At 35.1% G+C, this 21,028-nt stretch overlaps 1 protein-coding gene across 1 annotated transcript in view; it reads left to right on the top strand.

Annotated features, from left to right (window-relative positions):
• Depdc1b (DEP domain containing 1B) overlaps nt 1-21,028 on the top strand; it is a 75,484-nt gene that overhangs the window by 30,601 nt on the left and 23,855 nt on the right. The window contains exons 3-7 of the mRNA XM_003470214.4: nt 2,457-2,592; nt 6,267-6,394; nt 7,034-7,164; nt 9,165-9,212; nt 12,384-12,524. Coding sequence (XP_003470262.1) covers nt 2,457-2,592; nt 6,267-6,394; nt 7,034-7,164; nt 9,165-9,212; nt 12,384-12,524 — 584 coding nt within the window. The remainder of the gene's footprint in view (nt 1-2,456; nt 2,593-6,266; nt 6,395-7,033; nt 7,165-9,164; nt 9,213-12,383; nt 12,525-21,028) is intronic.

Below are 21,028 nucleotides of genomic sequence, written 5' to 3'. Positions count from 1 at the left end.
TCTTTTAATATTATAATTTTCATATGAAAGAGCTTGCAAATCTTTTGTGCAAGATGGGTTTGCTTTCTTGGCCTGTTAGTTAGAAAGATTTTAATAAATCCTTTTTATCTCTTAATTTCCCTGTGTGAAAAATGTGACATTTGAATTAGATCAACTCTAAAAGACTTTCTAGCCTCAGAGTACATAATTAAAATGTTAAAATGTCGGATGAAGTTGATAACTTTCAATACACAAAACAAAAGTAGCTTACTGAACGAAGTTCTTTTTTAGGGGGGTACTGGGGATCGTATTCATGACCTTGCACTTGCCAGGCAGATGCTTGTGCTGCTGAGCTATATCCCTGGCCCTAGACGGAATTCCTCTGCATCTTATCTCAGACAAATTTGGCAGACTTCAATGAAAATAACTAACACACCTCCAAATTTCCTGTTGATAGCTGCAAATGTGACTGTGGCAAAGAGCCTGTTTTTAGAGTGGTGGGGATGGGCCTCTCTTCAATTGCCAGTCTGTGCTTAAGAAATTCTGTTTTGGTCTTTGGGTGATAGTACTTATTTTTTGGGGTGTGATAATATAAGAAACCCATGTTTGAAGACAGAATGACATTCATACGTTATCCAATTTAATTCTTTCACTGGAAAACTGAATAGATTGGGATTTAGAGATACTTGTACTTTCCAAAAGACACACTGTTTATGAGAAAGCCCAGCCTAGAATTCAGGTCCAAAAGTTTATAAGCCATAATTAAGAGAATTGAGTTGGTGAGTAAAGAGTGGATATTGGTGGTGAAGTAAGGGTAAGGATTGTGTTTAATTTTTAATGGACTGAGAGGTGCGTTAATTTGTGAATGCCTGGAATTAAACTGTGTGTGTGTGTGTGTGTGTGTGTGTGTGTGTGTGTGTGTGTTTACAAGTGTGGACATAAACACCATAGTTTAGCTGGAAATGGGACTTTTGTTGTGACTGTGGACTTTTAAGAAATTGGATTGGGTGCTAGCCTTCACTTACCAAAGTAAGGTACCATGACTGGATTTAGGGATTCATTTAGTTTATACTTTAGACTCTTTCAGGAACACTGCCTTAGTAAGTTGATTACCAGAAATTTAAGCTTTCAGTTATTTGTTTTTAACTTGATTTAATGATTTCCAGACTTCACGTTTTTTTCTTACTGACTCAAAACTGACTTTTCAAGTAAAGTCCCATTATTAGATGTTCTTTTCAGAGAAGATGAAACTCATCTTTTCTCCATTAGTCATCACTTTTCAAGTCTCTTGAGATTGTTTTCGAAATGTTTCTCTATAGTGCTCTTATTTGTGAGTCTTATGATTCACCGTCATACAAACTTTCCTTGAAAACTATAGCTCTTTTTAAAATTTTTTGTTTCTGCATTTGTCTCAAGACCAAATGTTTGGTTACTTGAATGCTTTTTCCATGGATTTTATAGGCAAGATCTTCAGCACTTACTCTGGCTTAAATAAAAGTAAAACTAAAAGTCAAAAAACTACTGACTTCTGTGTCAGTAGGAGGATGCAGAGTTCTTGCATAGCCTTTGCAATGTGCTGCAGTAGCTTCTCCCTCTTTTGGGGCAGTGTGGGGTGGGGTGTTATTGAATGCAGGACCTTGTGCCTGCTCACAAGTGCTCTGCCCACCGAGCTGCAGCCTCAGCCCTGCAATATATTGTGATGGATCCTTTCCTAGTAAGCTTACAGTGGAAGATCCTCTGAGAATGGCATATGTTTGGTTTTAGTTCTTCACTATGAGTAGTGCAGACCAGTGGAGAGAGTTTGAGTTGATGGAGATGTCTATGGTGTTGTCCACGGAACGATGCCGTTGATATGCAAGAAAGCCAGAAAGAGAGGAGATGTGTAAAAAGGCAGAATAAGGGCAATGGGCAGCTTTCTAACTCCTTCAAGGTAGACTTTGAAATTGACACTTCCTATGTGAAGCGATACTCAAAAGGAAGAGGATTAATGTTTATTAAAAATTGTTAATAAGGCAAATATTAGGCCAAGTGATTTTTGTATTAGTGTACTCTTTCTTAGCAAACATTGAGAACTTTTTAATCAATTATTTTATTTGCCATCTGTAAGTTTTGGTAGAAACTATGTGGCTATAAGGATTTCAAACTGGGTCACACAAGGGGCCTAGCATCCCATTAAGAACACTTACGAAAACCAAAGATAAGACAGGTTTTATTTATTTATTTTTGAAATGTATAACATATTCGATAACTTACTTTCTATAAATGTTATTTGATGGGCATAATGACTGTTTTTTAAAAACATTATTATTGGATATAGTGAGTGATGTTTAATAGTTTGATGAAGGCTGAGTCCATTTATTACTTGATGTCTGGGGTTATATTATAAATCCTCAAGGATACACATTATGGTAGCTCTTGTTAAAATATTTGTGTCTCCCACTGACTGCAATAATAGAACCTTTCTTCTTGACTTTTAGATTTCCTCCTTCCTCACCCCTGAAACCGTACCCAAAGAAGCCCCCATACCAAAGGGATGTTATTAAATTCCCAGAATGGAATGATTCCCCACCAGGCACTTCACAAGAAAACATCCCAGTGAGGCCGGTTGTGATGGTAAGTGCTGTGGCTAAAAGACAGAGGCCCTTCCTGGGAGGAATCATCTAGTAGCTCTCAGGCTTGAGCTGCTTCCTTCTCTTGGTCCTTCCTGACAGTAGTCTGGAGGTTCCATGAAGCAGGAGCCTGTGACCAACAGCCGAGAGACCAGTTAACAAAGATTGGCTTTTTCAGTTTTTCACTCTTGCCCATTGACATTTCGACCAAATATACGGAATCTGTTTACATATGTTCTGTCAGCAAATTTTTATTAAACTCCCTTTTCATGCCTATCCTGTGTCTTACTCTTCTTTTCTGTTTTCTTCTGAACTTTATATAATTATTATTAGTTGAGAGTGAGAGGGTAGAACATGGTATATTGCAGAATGACACAATATATGGAGAAAGGTGGTTCCTCTAGTCTTGGAAAACCTCAGCTCACTGTGAAATAGAGTCCCTCTTTTTTTCTTTTTCATACTTTTTCCTTGAAATATACCTATAGAATATTGTCAAGATTGAGATAATCGTAAAAGATATAATACAGAGAAAATTTTATAACGCAGTTTTAAAGACTCTTCTAAATACTAAGGTTTTAAGTTAATATAGTCATACAAAACTTGATGTCCAGAGCATAGTTTTGTTTGCGAAGGTATGATGAAACCATTTTTAGGTTGTGTGGTTAAAAAATAATTCTACAGAGATTGTGTTGTGTTTCAGTGTGGAGAAAATAGTTAAGAGGTTTACCCTGGAATCATCTCAAAAATGATTCAAGGACAAGAGTGCCATTGTTGATGGAAACAGAGACTACATAGGGTTGTATAGATTTGTCAGGGTTTAATTAATGATAAAGATGGGCTATATTGAATGAAGTGTCTTAACAGACAGATGGAGACGATGAGCTTGGATTTAGAGAATGCTGTATTTGAAGTCCTCTATTTACTAGAAGGGTTTGTTGAGTGTTCCTGTATGCCAGACATTGTGCCAACCTTTACAGGAACAGTAATCTCTGCCACAATTTTTACTGTAAAAGGGCTCACGGTCCAGGGAAGCACACAGTGCAAAATTAACTACTAGAAACATAGTGAAATTAACTACTAGAAACATAGTGAAAATATTCTGAATAAGTTTTATCTGAGGCCTTTGTATCTAGTCAAGAGTAGTTATTGTCTACTCGATAGCTCCTGTCTGAGAGAAAATTAAAATATAAGTTCCAAGAAATCAAGTACATTTTTTCATCATTAGAATTAAAACACCTAATATGACTATATAAGTAGAGCAGTTATTCAGTAGGCATGTTTTCATTGTAGGTTCACTTGGTATTATTTACCCACAGGGATAAAATTCCACATTACATTAATGTGCTTTTACTGGCATTGATTTACTGACTTCCCTGTTCTGTTCTCCCTGGTTCAGTGAAGTTCGATGCCAGAGTTCCACATTAGTCAACTGCTGGACTTCCTAGACCTGTTTCTTCCCTGGCCATCTGTCCCTCATTTCTTCTTTTCATGTGACTTTTGTCTTTCCTTTGCTTGTGCTCCCTCTGAAGTGGTAGGTGTTTGAGCTCCTTGCTTATTACATGCAATCACACCAAAGCCTGGTCTCATGCCTCTTGAGGATTGTCTAGGAAAGATTGGCAGAGAGGATCTGTTTTCTTTTCAGAACTGTGAGACAGTTTTTAGAACAATGAAGTTAACAGTCAATAAATTATCGGTACACCTTTCTTTTGGGCCTTGAGCTTGTCATTCTTTTTTATTGTATCTCTGTGCTTGTTTTTGTATTATCTCGTTTCTTATCTATCATTATATAAAATAAAATAAAGCAGAGCAAATACAATTATTTGTTATGTGTGCTGAATAACCATTGTAATGTGAAGAGTAAGAGCAAACTGAAAGCTAGACTGCTGGTTTGATTCTTAGGTTTTTCAGCTACTAGGATAACAGTACCCTTTAAGGTAGGGTTGCCGTGAAGATCAAGTGATTTTGTAGCCACACAATATTAATTATAGTGTTTGGAACACAAATGCTTGGAATTGTTAAGTGCTGTTGCTATTACTGATTTATTTCTTAGAGTTGGCTTAGGCAGAAAAGAAGAAAATGAATTATCCATGATATTATCTAGAGAGAATTACTATAATTAACATGTTTATTGTATGTTTTTTCCCTGCATGTTTTTAACACAAAACATATGTTCCTCTATTTTGTAGCCTCTATTCTTAATGTGTTATATCCATTTTTTTATGTTGTTAAACTTCTTTTTGTTTGTTTGGTTTTTTTTTTTGTCTTTTTCCTTTTTTATCGGTACCGGGAATCGAACTCATGACTGCCTGCGTGCAAGGCAGGCGCTTATGCCACTGAGCTAAATCCCCAGCCCCCTTGTTTGTTTTTTGAGACAGGGTCTTGTTATATATAGTTTAGGCTGGCCCACTGTGTAGCCCAGGCTGGCCTGAAACTTGTGATCTTTCTCTCTCAGCCTTTCAAGTACTAGGATTACAGTGCATAGCCATGCATCTGACATAGTTTTTTGTGTGCATCGTCTAATATAAAAGTAATATTTTTATTTATCTTTATAGGTAAATATTTAAATATACTTGTGAGGGTTTTTTTTTTTTTTGTACTGGGGATTGAACTCACAACCTCATGCTTGCCAGGCAGGCGCTTATGCAAGTGAGCTAAATCCCTGGCCCTGAGTTTTTTAGGGATGTATTTAGAAGTAGATTTGCTAGGCATATGCAACAACCTATGTGCTGAACTTGAAAAATAAACCATTGTTTTAGATATTTAAAAATGCACATACTTATGTAGCCTTTGAAGTTTTTTGTCATTCAATAATTTTTTTAAAATCAAAATCAAAATCTAAGGCAATAATACAACTTTCTTACTCCTTCCCAACCCAGATTAATAAGTTTTTTTATAATATTAACATTACTAAAAACTATTACTAGAAACTCTTTAGATATGTCTTCTAATATTTTTGCCCGTAAAGGTCAAAATTTGTCTTTGTCATTTTAAAAGCAAGTTTTATAGTTTATGTTCACTAGCGTATATGTGAGATACGAGCTGCTGAGCGCTTGGAGGTGGAGAAGCTGAGGGACCAAGCACAAGTATTTCACCACGCTGAGCTTTAGCTTTTTTCCTCTGCAGCGCAGGGTTCAGTCCCCCTGCTCCGAGCTGCTCTCAGCTGTTCTCACCTTTGCTTTTCTGTCTTTTGTAGATGCCTGGGATTGGGCTGTTTTCCAGCATTGTGCCTATTTGATATTTGCTTATAAAAATACAGAGAATTCTTGAAAGTAATACACTTCTTATTTTAAGCACTCTTTCAGTTTAGTGCAAACTTAGAAAGATATTCCTTGTCTTAATTTTGAATTATTGAAATTTTATTTTATTGCTACTTTACTGACTAGTTGGAAGTCATACCTGAAGTATTAGCGAGATGATGTCATGCTTAATGCCGTAACTCTGGTAATTCAAGAATATTCATTTATACTATCACCTAATCTTAAGAGTCATTCTTTCTATCTCTGAGGTCCATGAAAAGAACTTTAGTTTATAATTCTAATTGTTTTAAATCAAATTATGGATAGCCAAATCAAAGACATTTCTCCAAAACTCATACAGTCTTACACTGAAATATTGTCTCTCTCACTATCCCTTTTCTTCTGTCCCTTCTTGTTCCTCCCGACCCTCCCTCTGAATTAGAACTCTGAGATGTGGTTCAAGCGTCACAGTATCGCCATTGGTGAGGTGCCGGCTTGCCGTCTGGTCCACCGTACACAGCTGACTGAGGCTCACGTGGAGGAGATCTGGAAGTCGATGACCTTGTCATAGTATGTGCACTTAACATGAATGAGAAATTTTAGTCACTTCTTTCTGTTTTGCAGTTTCATTACTTTCTGCATATTTTCTGAAACTGCATATAAAAACCTCAACTTTGCACAATATGTGCCTATGTCATTTAGCCAACATAATTTAACTGAATTCTAAGAATTTTCTATTGTCTTCCTATGTAATAGTTAAAAATAGGAGTTTAATAGTTTTTATACTTTCTGGTAAGACTGGAATCCTTCACTTCATAAACAAATAGTACAAAAATGGGTCTGATATACTTGAGGCACATACATAAGGTATAATTAAATTTAGCAGTATTATACCAGTTTTTTCCCTCCACAAGATGTACTGGTTGCAGTTTCTCACTATTGGATAAGTTTGTTTTGGTTTCTATAATGTTTTTGCCTATAAAATTACTTTCTTAAAATTCAAGGTATTATGTAATTAAATCATTGAAGCAACATGTTAAAGGTGAATTTTATTGTCATATTCCATTTGTAACCATTTTGCTCACAAAGATTGAGTAAAATATGAAAATAATACATTTTAAAGATTAATCTTTTGCCATGCTATGCTTTTAGTTAAATAATGATTCTTTAAAAGCATTTAAATAATTTAGTCACTATTTATCTTTATAGTTTACAGAAAATCCTTGGCCTGGATTCCTTGGAAGAAATTTTAGACATCAAACTCATCAACGCCAAGTTCATCATCCATAATGTTTACAGTGTCAGCAAGCAGGGGGTTGTGATCCTCAATGACAAGTCCAGTAAGTGCCTGAAACCCCTTTGCCTTAGGCTGAGCCAACTCATTGGCTACACAGGTTCATCAGCTCCTATTTAACCCTTTCCTAAACCCTAAATAAGTCACACTTTCATCACATATATCCTTCTCTCACTTCCTAACACTTTGATTTGTAAAATACCTTTTAACTCATTGTTTAAATTAAGAAAATGAAATAGAAAGAGGAGTATCCCAGCGTAAGACCCTCAACAAAATCCATCTGAACACAAGTTATTATTAGTTCCCCTGGGAAATGAGTGGTTGTCTGTTGGAAACATGAATGTGTTTAACACCTAACTGAGTGCTTGAGTCAGTTTTCAGGGGGCACTGGAGTGTGACCCCAGCATTTAAGATTCCGACTTAATTTCTCATAGTACTTTTTGTCAAGTCACCTGGGATAGTCTAGAGTTATGTCACTTTATTTCCTTTTTAATAAGGTTGCTCTTTAAATGTTGATGGTACTTTAATGCTTTTTCAATCTCTTATTTATAGATCAAGCCAGTTTACAAATCAGGGGAGAAAAAGACACTTAACAGTCACCTGACCTGGTTTTTGATGTGGAGAAATATAGTCATGATGCCTATAGAGGTCCACAGTCCCCAGACTGATTTTTTTTTTTTTTTTTAACTTCCTTTGTAAGGATAAGAGATAGACCACAGTTGAATAGCACTATGATTTGTCCTTTTAGTTCAAATTCTTGAAGCTAAGAATTGGCTGGCACTAAATGACATTTGAGTGTGACAAAATGGTCTAATACTTTTCAGATTTTATAAAGTATTATTAAATTCAGGGCTGGAGGCTCCTGTGCAATAGACAGAGTATGTCAGAAGAGGGTATTTCAGACCTTGTTGCCTGACAGGAGCAGACCCTGCCTTTCAAAGTAGAAAAACTTTGCCTTTCTCAGCCCCTGAATCAGGAATAGAGGACAGTGGGAGGCAGGTAGGTTTGTAGTGACCTCCTGATTTGTCACGTTGATACCAACATACAGTGTTAAGTTCCATGTAGTGAGGGGCAATGTGGCCTTTGCAATACATCTAACCTTCCACATTTTCTGAGTGTAACAGATTAACACTTTTAGCTACAGCCAAATGACAGTCATCTTTTGTTTTATTAAGTACTTCAGGAAGAATGCAGGATTGTATAAGACTGATTCAATGTAACTCAGTTTAACAGTGTCTTCCCACCTTCACAGAGTAGAGAGGACAAGTGGAATCATGATGCTGGCCCATCTTGCAGTGTCTGGGAGACTGCTCCAAATAGTCCCACTGCAGTTCTGTGTAGCAATATTACTCCTATCATTTTAGGGTTGTCCTAATTCTAATAGCCAAATTTTATATGTTAGTGGAACTTTCTTGGCCTAAAACATTTTGAAAATAGTTAACAGATAAAACGATATTTACGTTTAACCTACAGATCTACCTTTTTTTTTTTTTTTTTTTTTTTTTTTTTTGTGGCCCTGAGTGTCAAGCCTGGACTTCACACATGTAATCATATGCCACTGCCGAACAACTCTCAACCCTTACTTTACTTTTAGTTATGTTCTGGAGGGTGGTTGATAAAATTGTTTCACAAATGCATTTGTTGATTAGTATTTTTCCTTCTTCTGTATTTTTTTCTATATTTCTAAGGTTTAATTGATTTCTCTGCTGATTTGTTTGTCTGAGACAAAATACCCAGTTTTTATTTTTACTAAATCTTTTTTTGCAGGGGTAGTACTGGGACTTAAACTCTGGACCTACGCACTGTGCCGCTGAACTAAATCCTCAGCCCATTTTTACTAAATTTTGAAAATGTGCATTTTCTCCTTAGAGAAAATTGTTACTGCTAAGGAAAGAGTTCTGTCTTAAATGTTCTGATATGTAAATTAGTGACATATTTCATGTTAGCTATATATTGAGTCTATCTATGTGTATATATATATATAATTCCTTGAGTTATGTAGAATTGAATAAAATACTCTTTTTAACTTTCACTTTTTTCCTGTAGAAGAACTTCCTCATTGGGTTCTGTCAGCTATGAAGTGTTTGGCAAATTGTAAGTACTAATTATCTGCCAGTTGTAGGAAATTAATAGAAATTAGTGCCCTGAATTAGAAAAGATTTCTGCTTAGTGACCTGAGCATTTATTTGACACCTGTGAGACTGGCAATTAATTGTTTTGGGATTATTATGCTGTTTATGATAAAAGTATGACTAAGTGAAAGGGCTGTGTGCCATAAACAGTCTTTTGTTTGTCTGCTTGCTTGTTTAAGACAAGTCTTGCTCTGTAGTCAGGCTGACTTTGAGCTTCCTGGATAGTCCAGCCTGGTCTTGAACTTGTTCCCTTGCCTCAGCCTCCTGGAGAAGAGTTCTAGTTATTTTGATTGATGGGTGCTGGTGCAATGTGGCTTAGAGAAGTTCTTTTGGATTGCACAAAACCTCAGAAGGTTAGTTCCTTCTTTTTAGGATAAAACTTGCATGTGAAAATAAGTATATAAATTCCTGTATTAGTAGACCCCAAATTATTAATTTAGCTACAGTTTTGTTTGATTATAGAATGAAACTAACTACTCAACTTAATGTGTATAATCTTAGTGGATATGAAAAATGATTATATACTATCATTTTGAATATGCACACAGCAATGTTAGTTTGTGAAAGCCCGAAGTTCTCTGGGTTTCACTATTAGAATTTTTATTAGTTTGGGTTACTATTGTAGAAACTTTGTGATGTAAAGTATTGTGGGCTTAGCATGGGGAAGTGCTTTTTATTCTTCCTGTTCAAACATTTGAAGTAAATTAAATTTAAGCTATATCTTCAGCCAAAGTTGGCAGTGATGAGATGCAAAGTATAAATAAGAAGTTAAATTGCCCATTTCTGAACTGGCAGGATTTGGCTGCAAATGAACATAGGAGGCTGGTATAATACACCTAAGCTATAATGTAACTTGTGCAAAGTTGTGTTTATGATGTTTGATTTTCAATGATCACTAAAATATAGTGAGGAATACAATTTTTTCATAAGTAAGACATACTTACATGTAAAGCCACAAAACTTCCAAAGAATGTTTAGATAAGTGAATTTCAATGGAGTGGAAAGATGTGATAGTTTAGTAATGGTTACATGTATATGAGGTGGTATTCTGTCTGGTAGAGAATGTTGAAAGTAGGAATTATGTATCAAAGGGCAAGGTCAGCCTTTGAATAGCTTTGTAAAAGTCTCTTGTTTTTCAAAATTCTTCTTGAGCCTCAAAAATTAATTTGAGGCTATCAAAGTCATAGCCTATTTCTTGTTCTGCTTATCCTTAGTAAGTCTGCATTTCCACTGTAGTCATCCAAATTGAAACAAAAAGGATAAGTTGAATGTATGACACTTTGAAGGTTGATTATTTCCTTTTTGATAAGCCTGAAACGCTCCTCTTTCCCTTTAATTCTCTGCAGTTATTGTAGTCCATGTTCACGTGAGCCTGAATACTTCAGTTGTTAGCCAGGCTTACTCATGGCCTGCCACACAGTGAGAGATTGGTGCTAAATAAATCCAAAACCAGTTTAACTGGGTTTTTCTTCTTCTGTGTAGATCACAAGAATGAAAATGAAAATTTGAACAAAACCAAAGCATTTTATTTCCAGAATTTATCAGTAATAACATGAAAAATTAGAATAAGAAAAAATAGCCTTGAAGTTCAAGGTGATTAAGAAAGGTGATTATGAAAGAAAAGATCTTTGAAAAATATTACCTCTCATAGAGCTCATTGTGTACTCGTTTTGGCTTTTGTTTTTAGGGAAACCCTATATAAAAATTTTCTCATGTTTCTAATAAGGATGAAATATTGAGGAAGGGTATAGTGGCATGGAATGAGCCACCTACTCCATCTTGGTAATGACTCATTCTGAGCAATGTGGAGACGTACCAAACTGATTATTGCAGTTGTGTAAACTTGGGCTCAGTCAATAGAAAGCAGGCAAAAATGGTGGCCATATTTGCTGCTGGTTTATGTGGTGTCACACACGTAAATATTTCATGATTTAAGCTATTATTTTTTAAGAAGAAAACAGAATTTTGAAAGATAAAAGTTTTTAGGGAGACCAGAAAAATTCACTTCATGGTGTCCCAGTGCATTGAAGGGCAAAGGCCCAGAATGCTTTACTGTGCTTTTGTTTTTGGTAACTTGATCCTTTTCTTAGTTCCAGAGATTGTGTAGAAAGCATTTCCTTCTAATATATCTTGGCCATTTCTTTTTTCACTTGGGAATAGGAGTCTATTGGGTACTGCTGTTTAATCTCCTGCTGGCTCTGAACTTGCCACGGTAGTTATTTTTCTTTCTTCCACAATGTAATGGAAATAAGGAAGGCTGGCTAAAGTGTTCCTCAGGGGACCCCTGGCCATTTATTTCAAAGCATGAGTAGGTCTGGTTTGTCAACTTGCTATAAATCTTTGCTCCTAAATGGATTGTTGGGGGCATTTGCTACCAGTTTTGCACAGAGCATTTCTTGTTTCTCTTTGGTCCCAGATACTGGTAGATGTTTCTTTTCTTTGTTGCCAGCACAGCCTATGGTAGGCTGTTTCAGTGTCCTGAACTTGGTCCAGCTTTGCATTCTGATTCTGCACAACAAGCTATCATTTAATGGTTGGTCAGGAATCAACTAGAGTTTATAATCATAATGAGTTAGTAAGACAAAATGTTTAATTTCCTTTTTGGGTTATCTTTTTAAAAAGTTTACATTTTTATTAATCTAAAATAATTTAGAGGAAGAAAACTGATCATTTTACTCAATTCTGTTTAGGACTTTTAAATATAAAAATGAAATAATGGAAACCTATAAAATTTACTTTATAACTTGTATATTGTATATATGAACTAATTGTTATGTGGGTCAGTTTTATCAAGATTGGGAAAACAAACATTTTGGAGAAAATGATCATTGTTTACATTTAATAAAAATACCTTCAAAAGAACATAAAAAAGTGGATTTATTTTAAAATGGAAGTAAGCCAGTATTTTTCCTCATTATTTTATAATAGATTTATTTATAGAAGCAAAATATATAATGCCAGTTTATATAGTGTCAATTTTCCATGACAGCTTTTCTGTGTAAGTCTCTGAATGTTTGTACATCTGTACACACAACAAGTATACACAGATTCTAATACACAGAGAATATTGTGCCATTAATTTTTCTTTCTTTCTTTCTTTCTTTCTTTTTTTTTTTTTTTTTTAACAAAATAGGGCCCAACTGTTCAGATTTGAAGCAGCCGATGTACTCGGGATTTGAAAAAGATGTGTTTAAAACTATAGCAGATTATTACAGTCACTTGAAAGAGCCACTGCTTACATTTCATCTTTTTGATGCTTTTGTCAGTGTATTAGGTAAGTGGGGTATAATGACCATACATCCATATTAGTAATATTAAATCATTTAAGTTTTTGCTGTATCGAGACTTCTATTAGCCAAAACTCAGCATTTTTCAAAGGAAAACTGTCAGGGTGCTTGGCAGAGCTTGATTCTTGATGTAGAAAGGAAAAACAGAAATAAGTTAAGCTCTGTTATGAAACTCAAAGCAAGGACCAGTGGTTTTTATTTCTTGAGAAAGAACATTATGTCATTTCCATACAAGGGTATAATGTTATTGATAGAGAAGAATATAAATTGACATTTACTATTCATGACTAAATCTATTACCCTGGGTATGACTTCATGAATAGTCAAGTGTGGGGGTGTATTTTCATTTAGAAATCTAATTTCTTTTTATAGAAGAAACAGGATTTTGTGGGACTGTTATTTGAAACATGTAAAATAAAGTAACTTTATCATTCCTCAGAACTTGTTGCTCTCCTCATATAGATGTATACTTTAGAATTTACACTGAAAGAAGCATGGTGGAATGGAAAAATAAATCAACATAATTACTATATATATTTATAATACTCATTTCTTCTTGGAAATCATAATTTTGATCTGGCTATTGTAATTGTTCAGTTAGTTTTGTGGTTTTCTTGTCAAAAGTTTTGCTGTAAAGGTCAAATGTTTTTGTGACTATCACCCTCTGATGTAGATTTGTAACAATTAGCTTGCTTTTATTTTTGAGCATCTTGGGCTTTACCACTTTTCCTCCTTCCCTTATTTGCACTTCCTTTATTTTCTCTTATATTTCTTTTCTTTGTTGTGTCTTAGTTTTTTTTTGTTTTTGTGTTTTTTTTTTTTTTTTACAAAGTATGGATGCTGTCATAGTATTTGAATAAAATGCCAGTAATACGTCAGTAAGTTATGTTGTCTCATTGTATAGTACTTTAGATTTCAAGCTTCTGTTGGCCTCTTATAGAAAATATAGTAACTATGAGTCATGCATATAAGAGTGACTGTTTTCAGACAGATCAACACTGGGAACAAATGAGAAGCCTACTTGGCTACTGCTGGGTTGGAGACAGCGAGGTATTGGCATTTTGTTTTTAACTGAAATTTATTGGGGGTTTATGCACTTGTGAACATCATGTCTAATGACAAATTCTTGGTGCTGCTTAGTATGCTTGTGAACTAACTTGGTAGATTTCCATTGTATTCACTTAACTGCCATTATACAATGGTAAAAGAAGAAGATTAGATTAAAAACCACTTTCTAAGTGGGCACATGCCTTTGATCTCAGCATTCTGGGAAGCTGAGGCAGAAGGTTACAAATTTTAGCTTAACCTGGACATCTTAGAAACTTTCAAGACTTTATCTCAAAAAAAAAAAAAAAAAAAAAAAGAAATATATATATATATATATATATATATATAAAGGGCCTGAATGTAGCTTAGTGGTTCAATCCCTGGTACCATTAAAGTACTAGTACCATTAAAGTACCAAAAGATTCTTCTTATTTTTCATTTTCTAAATATTCTATAGTGAAATTTTTTGGTTTGAATGTGGAAGGACTTAGAAAATTTTATAAAAACACAAATTCTAATTTGAATCAGTTATGCTTTTTATATCATTGGCTGCTCTATCACAATTGTTCATTTTGATCTCAGGAATTAAGCTGTACTCTATTTCCCAATTAATATCAGTTACCCTCTAAAATATCTATTGAGGGTTTCAGGTAGAGAAGAATGCAACTCATATTTCTCAATGTGTATAAATTACCCATATGAGAAACCTGTCACCATTAGGTTTCATCAAAAACATATGATTGCATGTGGTTGGTAATTATATGTTAACCTCATTTCATCTAGTCCTTCTTAGGTAATATATAAGACACTTTGCATTGTAGATTATATTTTTATATTCTCATGTAGTGAAGGAAGAAAGCTTTTTAGGGTGTGGGAGGCCATAACGTATATGATTAACAAAGATGATCTCGTATAGCAGTCCTTTTAGAGTCTGTGGGAAATGGTAAATTACATATGTAGGTTGAATTCTGATAGGGTTGACTCATTCCTTAAGCCTTTGACTTTAATTGGAATAGGTTCACATTAAAGTATTTTAAAGTAAGTATCAATCTACTTTGTATAGAAGCTAAAAATTCTACAACATTTTTAGTGGAAGTAGTTTTCCATTTAATTTGTGATCTTTTGTGGTTTATTCTTTAACTTCTAGCATAGAATGGCTTGATGCCAGAGCTTGACCTTGAGAACAGTTAGTTTTAATACGTGAAGCGGGGCATTTAAGTTTTAAAAACAAGAAACCAAAACCAAACAAACAAAAGAAAATCAAAAACAGAAGTGATGTTTTTGGAGATTTAAGACTTATTCTTTACTGACAGCTTAAAAATTATTTTAATTTGGTTCAGCATTCTTATCAAACAGCGTTATCATCCATAGTGATTGATCTCCATTTCCACTTCCTTTTGTTAGATGTGCGTGGCTGAATCTTGCATGTTATGAATGAGATAGAGATGCATCCTTCACTCACATGCCAGGGCCTAGTGGGTGGTGCAGTGCTCAGTCATTTGGTACAGACAGAAGGCAGCAAAGAAGTGGGAGCAGGGTGGGCTGTTTTGGAAATTGAGAGGCCACAGTGTTGATTTGGCTTATATAAACACCATAAACATACTTGATTTGACTTGTGTGTATTACAAAGAAAAATAATGTACAAATTCTTGTTTATGGATTTTTCAAAAATGTAAGATCTGGCAGCTGTGAGCTTGAATTTTTGGTGGCATGAACTGCTGCAGGAGTGTTATGAATGCCTCTACTAACAAGAGCAAGTGTTTCAGGATAGGAGTCCCAATTTGCCATTTCCTATTGCTTTTGAGACTCTGAGGCCAGCTTCACTTGCCTGCTATCTCTTATTTATTCCATTTGTCTGTTCTTGTTGGCAGCTGAACCTGAGACTCCTGGTTTATTTGCTAGTGGGCTGTAAAGCTGAGATAATAGCTCTTTATTATTCTCTCCTTCTTAGATGTTCAATCTGGACAATGCCTCTGATGTTCACTAGACTGTCATGCACTGAATCATCTGTCTCATTAGACAGAGATCGCTTGCTGTGTTTTTAAACCTAGAAACATCCAAAGGCTGGGTTTTCTATTCACTGGTTCTTTTTCTAGTGACATTTAGGAGAACCTATGGGGCTGTGTACCATCTTACCTTGTTATCTCTCTGTGCTTACATTTGTCAGATTATCTCAGGGCCTTTGTCCCATGGTGATTCTTTTCCAACAGAAAAGAATACATATGTCTACACAGTATGTCTACTACACAAAGACTTGTACAAGGATGGACAGCTTTATTTATATTATCAAATATTTGAGATGATCTACATATTTGTCAACAGGTGAATGGAAAAATGTTTTGTCCTATATCCTTGAATGAATAAAAATGACAAAACTACTAATATATACAACAAAAGTGAATCTTAAAAATATGCAGAGTAATAAAAGCCAAATTCAAAAGACTACATACAGTCTGATTCCATTTATATGAAACTTTAGGAAAGGGGAACTGAATTTACACAAACAGAGCTGGTCAGAAGTTTCCTGGGTATAGAGTAGTCATGGCGAAACTTTTAGAAGCCAAGTCCCCAACTACAACCCAAAACCCAGTTATTTATTGCTAGGTGCCAACACTACTGAGATTTTAGTTTAGAGAAAACAACTCATAATTAACATCTTTTGACTTAAAAAAAAAAAACACAATAGCTGAGCTTTCAGTGATTCACAGTGCTTTTTATTGAAGGGTAAAAGTTTGCATTTGACATGCTTTTGTACAATTATTGTGATCTTTTCTGTTGTATGCCTGCTAATAATTTGTCAGACCTTGGCTTGTATTTCATTAGTTTGAAAGAGAACATGCAGCACTCAGGTCATCTGTTAGTGTGCTTCTAGTATCAGGTTTGATATAATTCAAAGTTGAAAACAGCTACTCACAAACACGAGATGATCCAGCAAAGTAAGAAAAGCAATCCCAAGTGCTATCATTGACTTAACCGTATCTAGCAGAGAATTCTAAATTTTAAGGATTTCATTTTCTGAGCTACCAACTGTGTTGTCCTTTGTCATCCCTTCACATTTTCTCTGTTTGCTCACATTTTGCATGCAGGTCATGGAATGTATTTCTCCAGATAGAGCTTTCTTGAAATTCCAGTAACTCCATTTTCTGGTTTTGCAAACTAATCAGTGTAAGCAGGGAAGATCAAATTCTTTAAATTTGGCAGGATTTCATGGGTGAATATATTTAGTCATTGTACATATGTGTCATATTTTCTTTATCCATTTATCAGTAGGTGGACCCTTAGTTTTTTTCCATTTCTTGACTATTTTCAATAAATGTGGGGACACGGATGACCCTCCAGAAAGTTGGGTCATTTTAAAAAAGGTGAGGTCTTTGTGTATTGACCATGAGCATGACCATTTTATGTCTGAAATGATGGAATTAAAGCAGAGGTGGAATATAGATATGGATTCTGTTTTCTTTTAGAACAATGCTCAGAAACTAATAGCTTGCTTTGGTGTGATTAAAAGTAATGGTTGGAGGGGCCAGTGATATAACTCAGTGGCATAAGTGCCTGCCTGGCAAGCACAAGGTTCTGAGTTTGATTCCCAGTACCAAAAAAGTTTAAAAACTTAAAAAATTAAATAAAACTAACAGTTGGACTTCACCCCTCCCATTTTTAAAAGAGAAATGAAAGAAAGACTTATAAAGGTGTGAATTCCCTTAATCACTTGTAATAGAGGTATAGCATAGAATGCTTCTTTCTATAAAACTTGAAAAATGAAATTGCAGCACTGTTTGTGATTAAGTATCAATGGCCCAAGGGCTTAACTGCGATATGTCAGTAAGTAATCTCTCTGGAGGTCATGCAGGAGCTTCCACAGAGCAACTAATCCATTTATGCTGGAAATTGCAATGTTTTGAATTTTTGTAAGACGTTCATATGTGTTACCTAGAAAAAATTCAAGGAACTAGAATTTTTTTTTTTTTTCCTTTGAACCAGGCATTGAACTCAGAGACTCATGCTTGCCAGGCAGGCACAGAGCTGCTGAGTGATACCCCTGGCCCCAAGGAACAAAAATTTGAATTTTTTTAAATTGTTATGGTTGATAAACTGTGTCAACTTGAGAAATTTAGAAGTTTAACTAAGGGACTCAGCAGGGAGCCAGGGTTGACTTTATAAATATCCTCCTGTGTAAGAGGAGAACAAGGAGATTTTGTGAGTTCTATACCTGCCCTGGAGGTATACAGTGTAAGGAAAAGAGGTTTGTTTTTCCCTGCCTTTTGCTCAGGCTGCTTTTGCTGGTGGATACCTTGAAGTGTTGCCCTGGTGCTGTGCCACCTTGCCATGGAGCCAGCTGATTACAGACTGAAACATCCACAAACAATGAGCTAAATAAATCTTTTTCTTCCTTCATTTTGGGTGTTGGGTATTTTGTCCCAGAAATGAGAGAAAAGTAACCAAGACATTAGGTTCCATTTTAATGTGTATTCCACAAGTAGAACACTAGGCATAAAAGGGTTATAGCAAAAAGATGATACTACAACTGTAAACACACATATGCATATCATTCCTCTGTTAAGGGATTGATTCATGTCATTTTTGAGAAATGGTAGTTGAATGTCTTCTCTCAGAGTGTTGCCTTAAGTACTCAGATACTTTCAGAGGAAGAATAGCTCCACTTGTCAGTCTTACATTTGAATCTTTTAAGATCATTGCAAGTTGTTACTTGTGATTGTCCTTGGTGGTCTGTGGTGTCACCTGGACAAATCTCAATCATTGTCTTCCATGTTGCTTGGCTTATGGTAAGCTTTATAAGAACAAGATCTTTTCTTACTAAGTTGTCAGTTCTCAGGTCCTATCAGAGACTAGTTTATTTTAACCTCTTTAGAAATGTCCATTGGAGGATTAATGCATTAATGATTTCCAAGTATGTATTTCCAGTGTTGACCCATCTGTTAATTTCCAGTGCTGTTATCTTTCCTCTGCTATTGAATATTTCCACGAGCCTGTTTTCTATCTTCAAAAATCCAGACTGCCTACTTTCTATGACAATTCAGCAGCCCTTTCTGGCTCAAGTAGTCTTGAAGAAAGATCCTGTAAAGCTGAAGTCTTTCCGTTTTTCTGTTTATAATTGCATTATGTTAGCATCCTGTTTGAAAATGTGTTTTATTGTGCAGGTTTTATAAAGGTCACATCATGCTTTCACACTGACTTAGAGTAATACTGAAATCAAACAATGGCTTTCTCATGAGAAATGATGTCTAATGAAGACTGATAAAAGGAAAACTGCTTTTAAAACCGAGTACGCAGCTAATGCAGCACAGCAGGCTTGTTGACAGGACTGTGGGAGCTTAGAAGAGTATAACTACGAGCATAACTACATCACCTGAGTGTCGTATTGTATTGCATATCTTGCAGCTTTTTGTGGCAAGAATGGAAACTATCATTTTACCATTGATATTCATAATTTGTTCTTAGCCCACATGTGACTTTTTGTTCCCTCAGATCTTTTACCAGTTCTTTTTATATTGCATAGCAATTTCAAATTTATAAGAATGTGGTTACAAGTACCGACTAAAGAACTCTGCCCCCACCAACTAAGTCATTTTCCTACCAGACCAAAAACATGCATAAAAATCAAATTGATTATTATTAGATTCCATTTAAGTTTGTTAATTATGTCACAGTTCCTTGTTTTTGATTTGTCTGCTGTTTCCTCATGCTGAGACTCAGGTCATGCACTTCTGGCTGTATTCTTCACATTGTATCCCATCAGGTGGTGGTCAGTCTCCATTGGTCCTGTTACTGGCAATATAAAAGGATCTGTCGAGCTTCTTTTTGGCATAGTGGTGTAGTTATACCTTTGCAAAATATGTAATTTATGTCTCCCACATTAACCTTTCAACTAACTTGTTTATATCAGAATGGACATATTTTATTCATTGAGTTAGAGAGAGAGAGAGCGTGAGACTGCAAGCTTGTATATGTGCACACAGTGCTAGAGATCAAACCCTGGGCCTTATATATCTACTAGGTAAGTACCCTGAGATACATGCCTGGCCTTTGGCTATAGTTCTTTATTGATAGTCAAACTGTCCTAGATTTGACCAGGTAGGAGGCTTCTCTACTTTACTTCTGCCTCATTCTCATAACTCATAGAGCACACTTTTGCTTTCTGGAATTATAGGATTATCTTGTACCTTCTTTCTCTAGTCCTGGGATGAGCCATTTCTTCAGGAATTCTTGATCTGGGTGCTAGATGTACTTGTTATTGGCTTAGTATTCCTAGGAGGGAAATAGAATGCAAAAGCAGTACTTTAAAAAGTAATCTTGTAACTTATTTTCTAGATTTCTTCCAAAAGTACTATTTGGGTGCAGGAGTATGATTAAATTGGCAAAGCAGAGAGTAATATATCAGATAGCTGTGTGCTCATCACCTCAATTTAACACACATTTTTCACTTGTGGTGACATCGAAGTGTTTCTCTGTAGCAGCAGAATTGTTCGATTGTCTGTCCTCGTGTTTTTACCAGTTTTTAGCTGATGGTTTTACAGAGCGATTACAGCAGTTTTTACATTCATTAGTAGTTTTTACATACATTAGTAGTGTTTTTTTGTTTTTTTGGTTTTTTTTTTGATTTGAAAACATTCTTTACAATTTTTTTTTATTTTAAAGAGAATAAAACAACAAAGCAAAACAAAATAACAAAGTAAATCAGAATAAAACAATACAAGCAACACAGGACTTTACAACAAGACAACAGAAAATCAACCGTGGCCACCATAATGTCCCTTTTCTTCGAAATAGTTGTCCAATACATACAGTACAATCAAACAAAACAAAATAGTATAAAACCAAGCAGAAAAAAAAGCATGAAAGCATTATAAGACTTCAAAACAAGACATTAGGAAATCAATAATGGCTACCATAATGTCTCTTGTTCTCTTCAGAGTAGCTGTTATACCCTCATACACAATATCAAATAATAGAAAACTTACAAAAACCAGTTAAAAGAAAAGAATGAAAACATTATAGGATTTCAAAACCAGGTAACAGGAAATGAACAATGGATACTGTAATATCTCGTTTTCTTTATAAAAGCTGTTCATACCATCACACATAATAAAATTGAACAAAACAAAGCTGAATAAAACCACTTACAAGAATGAAAGCATTATAGGACTTCAAAACAAGATAATAGGAAACCTACCATGAATACTGTGTTACATCTCATTATGTTCAAAATAGCTGCCCATACTATCAGACACAGTAAAATCTGACAGAACAGAACTAAACATAACAAAATTGTGAGAACATTATAAGAGTTCAAGACAAGACAATAAGAAATTAACATTGGTTACTAACTTCTCTTAGGTGTTTCCTCCCCTATCACTCTTATATTATCTATTGTGTTTTTGGATCCCACTAACTCATTCTGTTTTTTATGCTAGTATTCACCCGT

Source organism: Cavia porcellus, unplaced genomic scaffold (assembly GCF_034190915.1).
Source record: "Cavia porcellus strain 051 isolate PalLab524CR breed Dunkin Hartley unplaced genomic scaffold, mCavPor4.1 scaffold_11, whole genome shotgun sequence".
NCBI classification, from domain to species: Eukaryota; Metazoa; Chordata; class Mammalia; order Rodentia; family Caviidae; genus Cavia; species Cavia porcellus.
This window is presented reverse-complemented; position numbering and strand designations above follow the sequence as displayed.